This window comes from Oryctolagus cuniculus, chromosome 7 (assembly GCF_051225735.1).
Source record: "Oryctolagus cuniculus isolate XC-2025 breed Fujian yellow rabbit chromosome 7, ASM5122573v1, whole genome shotgun sequence".
Classification (NCBI taxonomy): Eukaryota; Metazoa; Chordata; class Mammalia; order Lagomorpha; family Leporidae; genus Oryctolagus; species Oryctolagus cuniculus.
This window is the reverse complement of record NC_142873.1, coordinates 131,268,299-131,284,050: the sequence shown is the minus strand read 5'-3', so window position 1 is coordinate 131,284,050 and position 15,752 is coordinate 131,268,299. Positions and strand designations below refer to the sequence as shown.

The following is a 15,752-nucleotide window of genomic DNA, read 5'->3' as shown; positions in this document are numbered from 1 at the left end:
ATGTCCAAGTCATGGAAGATCCTGTAACTTTAACTTTCCTTGCAATAAAGAACAAAGTCTCTACTCAGCAAGCTTGTCATGCAAAAATTCAGAATACCCAGAAGTGTATTATTGTCACCATCCCCTTCAGAAACCTTCAGCAGTTTTCACATCAAATTTAAACTCCACTGTTTGCCATCCTTTACTTCTGAAGAACTGAACATTTATTATCTGTAATGTTTACTTCTCTTTTTTTTTCACAATGACCAGAGAATCAGTGATTAAGTCACATTTTGGAAACCTTTTTCTTGCTTACAGTAATGCCAGCTCATTTTGAAAGTTGTCTTTCGAGGCCTTTCATAATCTGATCCCTCCGCTCAGCCTCGCGTTGTTTCCTCAGCTTCTCCTCCTGTAGCCTCTATTCCTTTCTCCACAGATTACTCTCACTCACTCTGTGCTAGTTCCTTTGACTACATTGCTCCCAAGCTTAGAATGTGCTGTTCATAGTCTCTTCTTCACCCATCTATATCATGCCGTGCCCCAAGACCCAGTTAAAGCCAACCTTCTCCCCAGCGAAGGTTATAGTCCGTGTGAGATTTTTGAGATTATAGACCACAATCGAACACTGCAGTTTCTCTTCAGGGAACTGAAAAGGCATAGGAAACCAAATTTAAAGAACTCGTAAAATAAAATTAAATTGATCTTTAGAATGTAAACCAATCTGTTCTTAAAATCATACATAGTTACAAAAGAAACTGCATTTCCAGAGAGACTCAGGGTCTGAGCTAGGAATGCTGTTGCCTCCTTTAGTGCAATGCTTTGATGGGGATCCCTCTGCTGTTCCTAGGACCAGGTCCTACCCATCCCTTCTACTGCCTGAAGGAAGTTGTCTTTCATTTTATATGAAAGTATAAAGAGTAACCTTTGAGGAAAAGAATCTTGAGAATCTATTTATACAAAACAAATAAACAACAAACAAAACCTGAACACATGCTTTTCCCAGTCACACACAAGGCAGTGACTGAGAGCATCAGCTTGCATCAGAATTCCCTGGGAGACTCGTTTCAAGGGTGGATCTCTTCTCCCACCCTACTTCTCTGATGGAATCTTGGGGTTGGGGCTGCAACAGTGCCCTTACTAAACTACTCAGGTGATGCTTTTATATGCTAACGTTTGAGAGCCACTATGATAGCCACTAAGATAGTCTGGGAGTCTTTACTAGTTCGTGTGTTTTCAATAGTCGGTTGTTCTGTCTTGCGTGTATCCAGTTTTTCTAATGTTCTCTTTTACAACAGTGCATTCTTGCTTTTAGGAGTCAGCAAAGTACATTTGAAACTTGACAACAAAGAAGTGTGGAAATAGTGTAGAACTTTACAGATAGCATCATTTTGCTTGTTAAACGGTAAAATAAAACTCAAAACACCAATGTATACACTTTTATGCCTATAGTAAAAATGGATTAATTTATATAACAACTACAAAGTATTAACCTGGAATGAAACTTCAATTAGTACATCAGTTTATGCTATTTAAGGCAATAATTAAGCATTTAATATAACCAGTATAGTTTTTTTCACAGCTATACATAACAATATGCAAAATAGAATATTTGTCTTTTTACTTAACTTTACAGGTCTTGAAGCTTTCACAAGAATTTGAAAATTTAAATCATTTTACTCTCGGGGGGAAAACTGCAAATTTAATTACAAGTGAGAATACCTGTAAAGATCTTGTGTCTAAATTATCAATTTTGGAAATAGAGATTCAAAATCCAAAGGAAGAAAGAGAGGAACTCTGGTAAATAGAGTAAAATCTCTTATCAATGACTTAGGATTCATTTTATTTATCTTGATCACTGTAAGAATTTGATATTCATTCCAAATTATGTGACTGGAAAAAATTAGTCATAACCCATCTCTAAGGAGTTTGTCTTTTGATGTGTTATTATATTTTTTAAACATTTTTAACATTTTTTCTTTCTTTGTAAAAAAATACGCTTTTTACAGAGAATTTAGAAAGCATGGAGAAACATAAAAGGATAATCATAACCTGTAATTCTCACTAGGATTATCTCAATTTTTCTTTCTTTTTTATATGCATACATATTTATATTTTTATGTAACTAAGATCATACCCTCCAGAGATGTTGTTTTTTGCTGTTTTTATTTAACATTGTGTCTGATAGCTACATTTTGAAAAACTTTCTCTTTCACTTTTTAATATGGGGGAAATAATCTTGTCTTCTAACTGTTATATTTTTGCTTTTTCACAAAAAGTATCTTTCACAGAAATCTTTGAGGCTTTGAACAAATGCAGTGCTATGCTTTGGCACAAAAACAAGCACATGCAATCAAATTATGTTTGGACAAAAGCCTAAAAGTCAATAATCAAAAGGAAATGATAGATATCAATTTTTATTTAACTGCCTTACTAAAGGATGCACTCATCAATAAATTGGGGAAATACAGTCTAGAAATAACCAAACTTGTATCTTTGTAAATGTTTTTAGAAGGAGATTAGTTTGCTAGCTTGGAGCCCCTGAATTTTATGCCCACTTAAAATTTGCTTTAAACTTTAGAGTAAGCTCTCAGTCCAGGATTCTCCCTCAAGAGATATAGTGTCAGAAGCAGGAAGAATATATTAGCGGGATGATGGGGAAGAATATATTAGCGGAATGGTGGGGGAGAATATATTAGCGGGATGGTGGGGAAAGAGACATGATCATGGTGGCAAGAACAAAAGCCACAAAGCTGGATCATAGCTGTAGTTTGCTGTAGGGGAGGAGAGCACTAGGAAGGTACATTACATGACTTTTAAGTGATACAGTTCTGGTATTTCTATAATAGATGAAATGGGAAGCTAATTAATCCACTTATGAGCCACAGATGAAAAGACATTTATCTTGATAAATGACAGTGGAGATGAAATGGTCCAAATTAAAGCTCTATCAGAGGAGGAGTTGACATCAATGATCAAAGCAGATAAAAATCCACCCCACTGATTGGGGTAGTTGGCAGGGATACTTGCCACAGTGAGCAAGGCTGCGGCCTTCTTTCGTCGGGGACGAGGAGCCTTGCCGTAAGACACTGGGCTTCCTTCTGAAGAACTCCTTCCTGCGCCTGTTTCCACAACTTGGTTCACACTGCGTCCTGTAGCTAGGACTGTGTGAAGTCAGTGCATCTGCCATATGCTACTCTCTCTCCTTTACTCGTAGTGCTTTCCTGTGTCCACCTTCACAGCCAGCACTTACTCAGGTCCATATACAATCACATTCATCTATAAATTGCACATCTACCATGTGCTGAGTACTGTAGGTAGATAATAAGGATACAAAATAAGACACAGTTGCTGTTCTTTGGCCCACACAGTCTGCTGGGGGAAGATAATGAAACAAAGCAGACTAGACGATATAGGAACACAAAGCTCAGGCCCTGGCCCAGACCAATGAACCAAAAATTAGTCTTAAAGTGAATGAGTCTTGAAATATGACTGATCCGGGGCTATCAAAGAAGGAGGTACCTTTCTCTGAAGGGAGGAGAGAACTTCCACTTTGACTATGACCCTGTCTGAATAAGAACGAAGTCGGTGAACTCAAAAGGCTTCCATAGCCTTGGCAACTCATGACTAGAGCCTAGGGAGATTACTGACGCCATAAACAAGAGTGTCAAATTGTTAAGTCAACAACAGGAGTCACTGTGTACTTACTCCTCATGTGGGATCTGTCCTTAATGTGGTGTCCAATGTGAAGTAATGCTATAACTAGTACTCAAACAGTATTTTACACCTTGTGTTTCTGTGTGGGTGCAAACTGATGAAATCTTTACTTAACATATACTAAATCGATCTTCTGTATATAAAGATAATTGAAAATGAATCTTGATGTAAATGGAATGGGAGAGGGAGCAGGAGATGGGAGGGGTGCGAGTGGGAGGAAAGTTATGGGGGGGGGAGCCATTGTAATCCATAAACTGTACTTTGGAAATTTATATTTACTAAATAAAAGTTAAAAAAAGAAATATGACTGATCAAAGGCCAAGGCAAAAGACTGAAGAATAACTTTCAGGGGGATGGTGATGGCATGTACAAGAGAAAGCATCATTTATTTGAAGTCCTAAAAGTCGACCTCAATCTTGACCTCAATGGTGATATAAAATTATCAACTTAAACATTGGCCTGCTATAGATTTATTGAATTCTGAGTCCTGCCTGTGGTTGTTGTGGCAGAGCCAGACCAAATGATTTTGCAGGCTTCCTACAGCCTGTGGGCTGAATGTTCCAACCGTGGCATAGAATGTGAAGAGAGGAAATGGGGAAGGGGTGATGAGAGTGAAGACCCAGTTGTGAAAGGACATGAGTAGGAAACTTAGGTGATAGAAAACTACTGCAGCTTTTAGAAACACGGATAAGACAAAAATAGATTTGTTCTTTAAAAAAATCTCTGCCTGCTCTTTATAAAATAGATTGTTGGTGCAAGAATGAAGGTAGCAAGATGTGCATTGTGTCACAGCAGGTTAAGCTGCTACTTGGGATGCCTGCATCCCATATCAGAGTGTCACTTTTATTCCCAACTACTCTGTTTCCAATCCAGGTTCCTACTGAGGCATTCTGAGAGGCAGCAGATTATGGTTCAAGTGCTTGGGCCCCTGCTACTCATGTGGGAGATGAGGATAAAGTTCCTGGCTTCTGGATTTGGCATTGGCCTGATCCTGGCCATTTTGGGAATGAAGCAGTGGGTAGAAGTTTCTCTGTCTCTCTCTCTCTGTCTCTGCGTGTGTGTGTGTGTGTGTGTGTGACTCTTTCAAGTACATGAAAATAAATAAACATTAAAAAAAGAATGAAGGGGGCCGGCGCTGTGGCGTAGCAGGTAAAGCCACTGCCTGCAGTGCCGGCATCCCATATCAGCGCCAGTTTGAGACCCCGCCGCTCCACTTCCAATCCAGCTCTCTCTGCTATGGTCTGGGAAAGCAGTAGAAGATGGCCCAAGGCCTTGGGCCCCTGCACCCGCGTGAGAGACCTGGAAGAAACTTTTGGCTCCTGACTTCAGATCGGCTCAGCTCCAGCCATTGCAGTCATCTGGGTAGTGAACCAGTGGATGAAAAACCTCTCTCTCCTCCTCTGCCTCTCTGTAACTCTGCCTTTCAAATAAATAAATATATCTTTAGAAAAAAAGAATGAAGGTAGCAGTTAGGGGGTAATCTAGGTGATAGATGATGATATTTGTGGAGATAGAGCAAAGTCCATGGAATTGAGAGGAAGAAAATCAATAGGACTTAAGGAGTGGTGAGTATGGAGAATGAGGAAGAAGGCATAGTAGACAGTGATTTGGCTGTGGAAAGAGGTTAAGGATAACTTAATTTTTGATTTGATGGTGTCATTCACTGAGTTAGAGAATAATTTTGAGGAAGGAGAAAAAGGAGTGTAGCTTTTGGCACACTGACTTTGAAATGTCGTTAGAATAGCCAGCTGGAGACAGTCATCACACAATTGGATTTAAGGATTTGGAACTCAGGAATTTACCTCTGGAAAAGAGGTAAATTTGGGAATCCTTTACAAGTAGATGGTAACAAAAGTTACCGGTATGTTGCTTGATAAAAGCACCTGTAGGCAGAAACCTAAGGAAAACCTCTCTCTAGGAGGCATAAAGAATATCCTCCTCGAACACACATCAAAGGTAACCGAGACAAAGCAGTCAGAGAAGTAGGGAAAAAATCAGGAGAGTGTGTTACAGAAGCCAGATTAAAGAGTATTTCAAAGGAGTGGTGAGTTACATTAAGTACTGCCACGAAGTCCATGAAATAAGGAATACGGAGTGACTACTGAGTTTAGCAGTAAGGAAGTAAGAGTAGTTCCAGTGAAGGCAAAAAAACAGATTGCTTTCTGAATGACAGCCTATGGGGCAGTGAGTGGGAATGAACTGAGGAACAAGTAGGGAATGGAAACGTGAATGGTGAATGTAGACGAGGCTTCCCAAAAAGTCTGGTTGTGAAGGAGAAAAAAGGAGATGGAGCTGCGATAAGCAGAACCTAGTGTGTTTAGATGCTTATGGGGATCTGCAAATTGATAGATGTATCGGAGTATCAGCAAAGGGGCCAGCCTTAGCCGGGGGTGGGGGAGGGGGCATACCTGTCCATTTTAACAGGAAGAATAATAGAGGATAAATGGAGCTGCAGGTGAGTTTTTAGCGTAAGAAGAAATCAAAAGACACGCTCAGTGGTTTCTGTGCTCTCTGAAGTGGGAAGAAAAGATACCTGCTGGAAGTGAGAGAGGAATAGCAACAGCAGAGAATTGTAAAACTTTGAAATAATCAATGTGGAAATGGAAGAGATAGCAACAGGGGAGGGTGGTGGTATTGAAGGCCAAGTTGGGCTACAAAACCTGAAGTTATATGGCATCCATCTTTGAGAACATGTGATGATCCTTAGCAATGCTCAGTAGTTTACTTTTAGGGAAGAAAAGACAGTGGTATTTACTCAAGGTTAAAGTTTTGCCACTTCAGCACGGTGGAAGGAAAATGGGGTAAGAGAGTTGTTCATTTTGTTTACACAGTGATGGAAGCAATGAAGTCTAAAGTCTGCTGGATAAAGAAGTAAGAAAAGGGAACTGATGGAGGAGACAAGGAGGACTATTCTCAGTGGGCATTTCTTTTCTTTCCAGGCTTGAGCACTTCCTTATGGCCTCTATGGTTTCTTTTTCTGTTAAGATTCATTTATTTATTTAAAAAGGGGGAGTTAGAGGGAGGGAGGGAGGGAATGAGAGAGGCAGAGAGAGAGATGGATCTTCCATCCACTGGTTCATTCCCCAAATGCTCCCGCCAAAACACAGGATTTTTCCTTTCAAAAGGTGTAAGAGACAACATATACACTAGAAACCAGAGTCAAACTGAGCATATTCTTTAAAAGAAATACATATTTCTATGGATAAAAGTGGGGTCAGCAAAAGTGAACTACCAGCCAAAAATGACGTGGAGCTGAGAACATGCTTTGTAGCTAGCAAGGGTCTGGAGATCCACCATGGCTCTCAAATTTCCCCTTCTTTCTATAGTAGTTTGTTTGTTCCAAAGATTGCTTCATTCATTTATTTATTTGACAGGCATAGTGACAGAGAGCGGGAGAGACACGACAGGAGCCCTGAACTCCATTCAGAACTCCCACAGTGGTGACAGGAGCCCAAGTACTTTGGCTGTCACTCACTGCTTTTCCCCAGTGAATTTGCAGGAAGCTGGATTGGAAGCAGAGCAGCCAGGACTCAGACTGGCCCTGTGCCACAATGCTAACCACTATAATAGTTTTCAATTTTCTTTATTTGAAAAGGTTATATAGTTCTGACAGAAACTCATCTGTTCTGTTATCTTTATACATCCTACAAAAAGCAGAGGTGGCACTCGACCCTAGACGCTCAGATATGAGATGCTGGCTTCCCAAGCAGAGATTTAACCCCCTGCTAACCCACTGCCACAACACCCACCCCTCTGTAGTTTCTGATGAATGTCCATTCTCATTCTAATTGTTTTCCCTTATAGGTAAAACAATATTTCTTACTGCTTTCAAGATTTTTCTGTCTGGACTTTTTCAGAAGTTTGACTATTGTGTGGCTTGGTATGAATTTCTTTAGGTTTATCTTGTTTAGGGCCATCCCCGTCTTCTTGAATCTGTATGTTTATGTCATTTGGACAGTTTTATAGTCACTCTTTCCACAAGTGCTTTTCAGCTATGCCTATATGCTCCTCTCTTTCTGTGATTTGATGGGATAAGTGCTAGACCTTTTGTTGTAATCCCACAGGTCCCAGAGGCTCTATTCATTTTTTTTCCATTCTGTTTTCTATCTCTTATTCAGATTAGGTCATTCCAAATGCTCTATCTTCAAGGTCACTGGTTGTTTTCTCTATTCTTTGCGTTCTGCTGGTGGGCCCAGGCATTGAGTTTTAAAAATTTTAGTTACTATATTTTTCAGTCCTAAAATTTCCATTTGATTCTTTTTTATGTATTTTATTTCTTTGTTGAAACTTTTTATTTCTTTTCTGAGACTTTGTTTCAAGTATGTTCATAATCCCTCATGAAATATATTTATAATGGCTGACTTACGGCTTTGTTAGAAAATTCTAACATCTCAGTCTTGGCATCAGTTCTTGTCTTTCTTCATTCAAGTCAAGACGTTCCTGTTTTGGGTTGTTGTGGTGAGTATGATGAGTGATTTTAGAATGAAATTTGGATATTTTGTATATCTTACTTAGACCTTTGGTTGAGCTGATCTTTTTCAGGGGCTACTCCATGAAGGGAGGTGTTTGGGGGAGGTAAGTGCTGTCTCAACACTGCCCGGAAGGGGCAGAAGTCATAGCCTCACCCAGCCTCCATGGACACCCAAGGAAGAAAAGGGTCCTTATTACAGCTGGTAAGGGTGGGAATTCCTCCTCCACCTGACTGAGAGGGAGAAGGGTGCTTTGTTATTTCTCCCTACTTGGGCTCCACTGATACCACAAGGCGGGTAGTGGGAATGGTCTCATTGTGCCAACTCTCCACCTGGCTTCCTCTGACACCACCCAGTGGAAAGGGAGTAACATGCCCATCTGCACTCCAGCTTGGAGTAGAATGCTAGACTCCCCACATGGGGCATGGACACTGCAGTGTAGGAGAGCTCATCACTGCCTGGCAGAGATTCAAGTCCCTGCTCCCAGCTTGGGCTTCTCTGATTTCAACCCAGTGGTCTGGTGAGGGTAGAAGTCTAAGCTCCCAACTCAGCCAGTGAAGTATCCTGCTGGAGGAAAGTAGGTGTTAAACTAAAGTCCTCTCACTTCCTTTGTATCCTTTTCTTGTGTTTGGCTAAAGATAGCTGGATTTGGGGGGTTTGTTGTTTGTTGTTGTTTGTTTGTTTTTGGCCTGTGCTTGTTGGCGTTGTCTGGGTTGTTATCTTCTGAAGCTCTGAATCTGACGTATTTGAGTATGAAGCAAACAGAAAACTTGTGAAATTTCCAGCCATTATCATTCCTCAGGTTTCAAAATCTATAGCTAGTCTGCTACCTTCTCTTCACCTTTCAGATTCTTCTTATATTTGTTTTATATGTAATGTTCAGAGTTTTTAGTTGCACTTAGTGAGAAAAATAAGGAAAGGTGGATTTCCATCTTCTGACAAGAAAAAATCCTTTTTCCATCTCTAAACATATAAAGTATATGTTTACATTGTCCCAGTCTTTTGTTTTTTAAACATTTATTTTATTCATTTGAAAGATGGAGTTACAGAGAGAGGTAGAGACAGAGAGAGAGAGAGGTCTTCCATCCATTGGTTCACTCCCCAGATGGCCGCAAAGGTCGGAGCTGCGCCAATCCGAAATCAGGAGCCTGGAGCTTTTTCCAGGTCTCCCATGTAGATGCAAGGGCCCAAGGACTTGGGCCATCTTCTACTGCTTTCCCAGGCCATAGCAGAGAGCTGTATGGGAAGAAGAGCAGCCAAGACTAGAACCGGCGCCCATATGGGATGCCAGCGCTTCAGGCCAGGGCATTAACCCACTGTGTCACAGCACCAGCCCCTGTCCCAGTCTTTCTTAAAATATTTACTTATCTATGTATCTATTTATCAAAATGCAGAGTGACAGAGGAAGAAAGCAGGAGCTTCACTCCCCAAATGGCCACAATAGCAGTTCTGGACTAGGCCAGGGATTCTACCTGATCTCCCATCTGGGTGGCATGGGGCCTAAGTACTTGGGCCATCTTCCACTGCCTTCCCACATGCATGAGGAGGGCATACGAGCATCCAGTTTAACCCACTGTGTCACAATGCTTACCCCTTTCCCATTCTTAATGTGATTTAGCTTCCACTGGGAGTAGGAAAAGGAAAAAGGGTTATAAATGATGTAAAATTCATTATTATTTTATTAAAAAATTAGTTAAGGTATTTTTCTCTACTACATGCTGTTTTGTATCATTTGGATATATTATCTTTTGAAAACTGCTGAATCCAAAATAAAATGTTTAATTATTTTCTATAGTGTATTAGAGAGGAAAGTTAAAAGGAAAAAGCACTCCTGAGATACAGTCTTTCTTCCTGTTTCTTTCCAGATTTTTCCAAGTGTACATTTTCCTATAGTATGCATGCAGGTACTTCAGAAAGTTCATAGACAAATGGAATTAAAAGATGAGTTTATTCTGGTGAAAAATTTTGAAATTAATGCATTTTTTCATAATACACACATTTTCTATGATTTGTTATTTACTTGAAAGGCAGAGTGACAGAGACAGACAAAGAGAGAGACAGAGAAAGAGATCCTCCATCTGCTTATTCACTCTCCAAATGGCCACAACAGCCAGGACTGAGCCAGGCTAAATCCAGGAGCAAAGAACTCTATCTGGGTCTCTCACATGGGTGACAGTGACTCAAGTACTTGGGCCATCAATTGCTACCTTCCCAGGTGCATCAGCAGGGAGCTATATCAGAAGTAAAATAGCCAAAACTCGAATGGCACTCTAATACGGGATGTGGGCGTCCAAAAGGGCGGTTTGACCCGCTGTGCCAGTGGTGGCTGCCCCTTCCATGAACCTTTTGAATATCCTTCATATGTATGCATATGCAAACATACATGTTTTTTTGTCTGATGATTTTACTTTGATAATATTCTTCATGTTGATGACTAGTGTTTATATCGCTTTCTGGTTGAATTATCTTTAATCTCATAGCCATTTTCATGTCTCAATTTAGTCACTGTTTTAATAACGTAAACATTGTACATTCAGCTTTTTTGTAATGCATTATTTTGTTGTAATTATCTTTAATCTTATAGTCATTTTCATGTCTCAGTTTAGTCACTGTTTTAATAGCATTGTTGTAACTGTACATTCGGCTTTTTTGTAATGTATTATTTTGTTGTAAAGTAATCTCATGTACAATCATTCGCAGAGTCTTGGCATATTTGGTCTGCTCTACTCTTCGTCCACATTCTCTAACCACGCAAGGCGCATTTCCTGCTCTTGGTTTCTGAGGCTCACAGTCTCCCGTTTTTCCTCCTTCCTCAGACTCCTCAGGCTCCTCTGCTTGTTCCTTGCATGGTTTTTGTCTCCTCCTCCAACTTCTGCTCTTTTCCCTGGGTTGTTTCATCCAACCCAGTGTTTATGTCACAGATTCTGCCCACAGACATCTCTCCGCTCCATATCCACATTCCCCCACCTTGGTCTTGCCCATTTGCCCCAGGCAGAAATCCAGGTGTCATCTATGACTGCTGTTCTTTTCTTTTAAGGATGTGTTTATTTATTTAAAAGGAAGAATGACAAAGAGATAGAGACTGACAGAGGGAGAGATCTTTCATCCACAGGTTCACTCCCCAAATGACTGCAACAGCCAGCATGGAGCCAGGCTGAAGCCAGCATCCTGGTCTCCCACATGGGTGGCCAAAGCCAGGAGCCCGTGATTCAGTCTGGGTCTTACATGTGAGTGGCAGGGACCCAGGCACTTGAGCCATCGTCTGCTGCCTCCCAGGGTGCACTAGCAGGAAGCTGGATTTGCAGTGGAGGAGCTGGGACTCCAAACAGGCACTCCAATACAGAATATGGGTGTCACAAGCAGCAACTTAACTGCTGTGCCAAACACCTGCTCCCCGTGAACTTTTGAAGACCTTCATATTTACACACTTCCTTTACATTTATTTAGCTCGTGTCTACTCACCTGTCAGGCCTCATATTACCGTCAGCCCTATGCATCTGGAGGCTCCTCAGCTATAGACTCAACTCAGTGGTGGTTCAAAAATGTTTTTTAAAAATTGCATCCAGGTGGGCATTGTACAGCAGGTTAAACTGCTGCTGCTTGGGACATACACATCCCATATCAGAGTGTCCACTTCGTGTCCAGCTACTCTGTGCTTTTGATCCAGATTCTTGCTAATGAACCTGAGATGCAGCAGATGATGGCCTAAGGTATTGGGCCCCTGCCACCCATGTGGGAGACCTGGTTGGAGTTCCTGGCTCCTTGTTATGGCCTGGCCTAGCTTCAGCTGTTATGGGCTTTTGGGAGTGAACCAGTGGATGGCAGATCTCTCTCTGTATCTCTGTCTGTCTCTCTGTTGCTTTAAAAAGAAAATTGCTCTACTAACATATGTACAGACTTTTTTCTTTGTCATTATTCCCTAAACAATATAGTATAACAACTATTTCTATAACAATTACATTGTATTGGTTATTATAAGTAATACTAGAGATGGTTTGAAGCACAAGGAAGGATATGTGTAGGTCATTCTAATACTCCACCAGTTTCTATCAGTCACTCAGATGTTGGAATCTGCAGGGGTCCTGGGACGAATCCTCCGAGGATACTGAGGGATCATTGTACTTATTACTCATTTAGTCTAATCATATACATACCTGTCTTTCTTTTTCACTAAATTGTAAGCCCCTTAGGTCAGAGAGTTTGTCCTGTTACAGACCTGGTGCTTGCTAAAATGCCTGGCTTCCTGTTGAGTTATTTCTTTAAGAAAAAATCTTTATAATGTTTGCCCAATGTCATACTAAACTTTGAAAAGTTAAAGAATTCATTTAAAGTGATTGTTTGTGGTAAACAGAAGTCTGTGAGTGAAAAATATAACTCACTGTTTCTAAGGTTACTTATAATAATATTACTCTACCTGAGAAGTCATTGGAAAATCTTGCTTGTAGTACCATCCTGACTTGTAAGATATTTTCTCCCTGTTCTGCTACTCCAATAAGCACTTTGATAGTTTCTTACTGTTATTGTTGCACCAAGTCCCACATTAGGAGAAAGTGAGCAGAAGGAAGCTCCAGAGGAATCAGGAGAGGAGGGCACTGCCTCAGCAGAGAGGCAGAAGGAAGAGGACTGCCAGCAGAATCGAGAGATGAAGGGTGAAGAACAGCCCTTGACCGTGAAGCCTGAGGAGGTTGTGAGGCTTAGAGAAGAGCTGAGCCATATCGATCAGAGCCTCCTGCAGTCTCAGAGCTCTGGGGATAGTTCAGATGACAGTAGTGCCCAGGTAGGTGCTGTAAACACACGCTCACATGGGGTTCATTTCCTACTACTAGATGTGAATGTACACTTTTTTAAAACTTTTTTATTTATTTGAGATACACACAGAGAGACAGACAGACAGAGAATAAGATCTCTTATTTGCTGGTTCACTCCCCAAACGCCCACAATAGCCAGGACTGGACCAGGGCTGCTGAAGCTGAGAGTCAGGAATACAGTGCAGTGAGTGGAAGAACCAATCACTTGAGCCATAACCTGCTGTCTCCCAGAGTCTGCATTACAGGACCCTAAGCTGGGCATCAAGCCAGGCATCTGCATATACAGCTGTTACAAAACCAGGTTCTAGGCCGGTGCCATGGCTCACTAGGCTAATCCTCTGCCTTGCGGCACCGGCACACCGGGTTCTAGTCCCGGTCAGGGCGCCGGATTCTGTCCTGGTTGCCCCTCTTCCAGGCCAGCTCTCTGCTGTGGCCAGGGAGTGCAGTGGAGGATGGCCCAAGCCCTTGGGCCCTGCATCCCATGGGAGACCAGGATAAGTACCTGGCTCCTGCCATCGGATCAGCGCGGCGCGCCGGCCCTGGCAGCCATTGGAGGGTGAACCAACAGCAAAGGAAGACCTTTCTCTCTGTCTCTCTCTCTCTCACTGTCCACTCTGCCTGTAAAAAAAAAAAAAAAAAAAAAAAAAAAAAACAGGTTCTTTGACTCACTTGCAAATCGAAATTGACAAGAGACCAACATACAACCCAGACAAGCTTATTGGGGGTTTATGCACAAGCACAAGGGAGACAGCATGGTAGGCAGAAGTTTCACTGATGGGCTCCCCAACAAGAGTGGATCAGGTGTTTCTATGGGGATGGGTGGGCGTGGGGGTTTTTCTCCTTAGCAAACAGCACTTTAGTCTGCTCAGTCACCCCTGGTACATGACACTTAAGTTTGTACCTTGCCTGGTGTCCTGTGCAGGCACTGTTGGTTGGTTGATGTGTTTTATTTTTCTATATGACATGTTCAAAATGGTGGTGTTGCTCACTGCCAACAACCCAGGAAGATCACTTAGTCACATTGGGCTATCCTGGACATGTGTGCAGGTTGAAGTCTCTAATAGGGCAGTAGGGGTCTTTTGTGGTTAGGGTCTGGATGCTCCTTGCTCTTGATTGGTTTGGAACTGGAGCTGGATGCATAATTAGGTGGGAGGGGGATGTATATCATTTCCGGTGGAGCTTGATTTTAGTGAGTCCTGCTTCTGTCCTGTCTTAGAACAAGGGCGTCTTAATCAGTGTCTTCACTGCTAGGTTAATTGCCCATCCCAACATCATTTTTTTTTTTTTTACAAGCAGAGTGGACAGTGAGAGAGAGAGACAGAGAGAAAGGTCTTCCTTTGCTGTTGGTTCACCCTCCAATGGCCGCCGCGGCCGGCGCACCGTGCTGATCTGATGGCAGGAGCCAGGTACTTATCCTGGTCTCCCATGGGATGCAGGGCCCAAGGGCTTGGGCCATCCTCCACTGCACTCCCTGGCCACAGCAGAGAGCTGGCCTGGAAGAGGGGCAACCAGGACAGAATCCAGCACCCTGACTGGGACTAGAACCTGGTGTGCCAGCGCCGCAAGGCAGAGGATTAGCCTAGTGAGCTGCAGCACCGGCCTCCCAACATCATTTTTAATCTCATCATTAACATGTACTTACTGAGTGATATTATAATCATGGCATAAATCGTAATACAGTAGCAATTAAAATCTGAACTAAGTCCATCCATTGATGTGCATTTTTACAAACTTTTGTTGGAAAGGCAGAGTGACAGAGAGAGATCTCACCCATCAACTGTTTCATTCTTCAAATGCCTACAACAGTTAGGGCTAGACCAGGAGAAAACCAGGAGCCAGGAACTCCATCTCTGTTTCCCATATGGGTGACAGGGACCCAACTACTTTCACCATCTTCTGGTGTCTCATGGGTACATTTGCAGGAAGCTGAAATCAGAAGCAGTGTTGGGAGTCAACCCCAGGCACTCTGGATATGGGGTGTGGGCATTCCAAGAGTCATCTTAACCTACTACCACCTCAGTTGGTGTACTTTATTATCAAGAATTCTTAAGCTCCATCTAAGCTCATAAGGAAAAATTGCTGATTGATTGTTGAGGTCTGCCCTGAGCAGGTGGGATAGGGAATGTCAGGATAGGTGCTACCTTTTCTATTCCTGATATGCAGCTTCCTATACAAAGTACTTCATTTTAGTGGGGAGAAGACTACAAACACAGAACTATTTTAAAGATGGCTTTTGCTATTTGCTAAAAATCTACTTGTAAGAGAAATAATAGGAGTGACCACAAGCCACATAAATTCTTTCTTATGTCTCACTTTTATGGGCTCTTGTACAAGTTAAGATTTCAGTCCATAAATATTCTAGAACTGATTTTGAGATCCCAAGAGGGAGGCCTTTGTATTCATAAGAAAGCCAACTTCAAAAATCTGATAATTTGCATTTGAAAAGTGATTCAAGTATACATTTGGGAAAAATAAAAAGAGTAACAGTAAGGGAAGTCAAAGGTATATTTGAGGGGCTGGTGCTATGGCATAGAAGAGAGTTATGCTGCCACCTGCAGCGCTGGCATCCAATAAGGTCACTGGTTCAAGTCCCGGCTGCTTCACTTCCCATGCAACTCCCTGCTAATGCGCCTGGGAAAACAGCAGAAGATGGCCCAAGTCCTTGGGCCCTGCACCCATGTGAGAGACCTGGAAGTAGTTCCTGGCTCCTGGCTTAGGATTGACCCAACTCCGGCCATTGTGGATTAGGGAATGTGACATCAAATATTCAGGAAGAGATCAA

General features: G+C 42.0%; 1 protein-coding gene across 11 annotated transcripts in view; it reads left to right on the top strand.

The window, feature by feature from the left end:
* The window catches only part of CCDC30 (coiled-coil domain containing 30), a 157,166-nt gene that overhangs the window by 73,380 nt on the left and 68,034 nt on the right, over positions 1 to 15,752 (top strand). Inside the window, exons 7-8 of one of the 11 annotated variants that reach the window (XM_089300843.1) lie at positions 1,613 to 1,776; positions 12,696 to 12,939. The exons of 9 other annotated variants lie outside the window; for them this stretch is intronic. In XM_089300843.1, the coding sequence (XP_089156969.1) occupies positions 1,613 to 1,776; positions 12,696 to 12,939 (408 nt within the window). The remainder of the gene's footprint in view (positions 1 to 1,612; positions 1,777 to 12,695; positions 12,940 to 15,752) is intronic. One more of the 11 variants, XM_089300842.1, reaches the window with a different exon arrangement.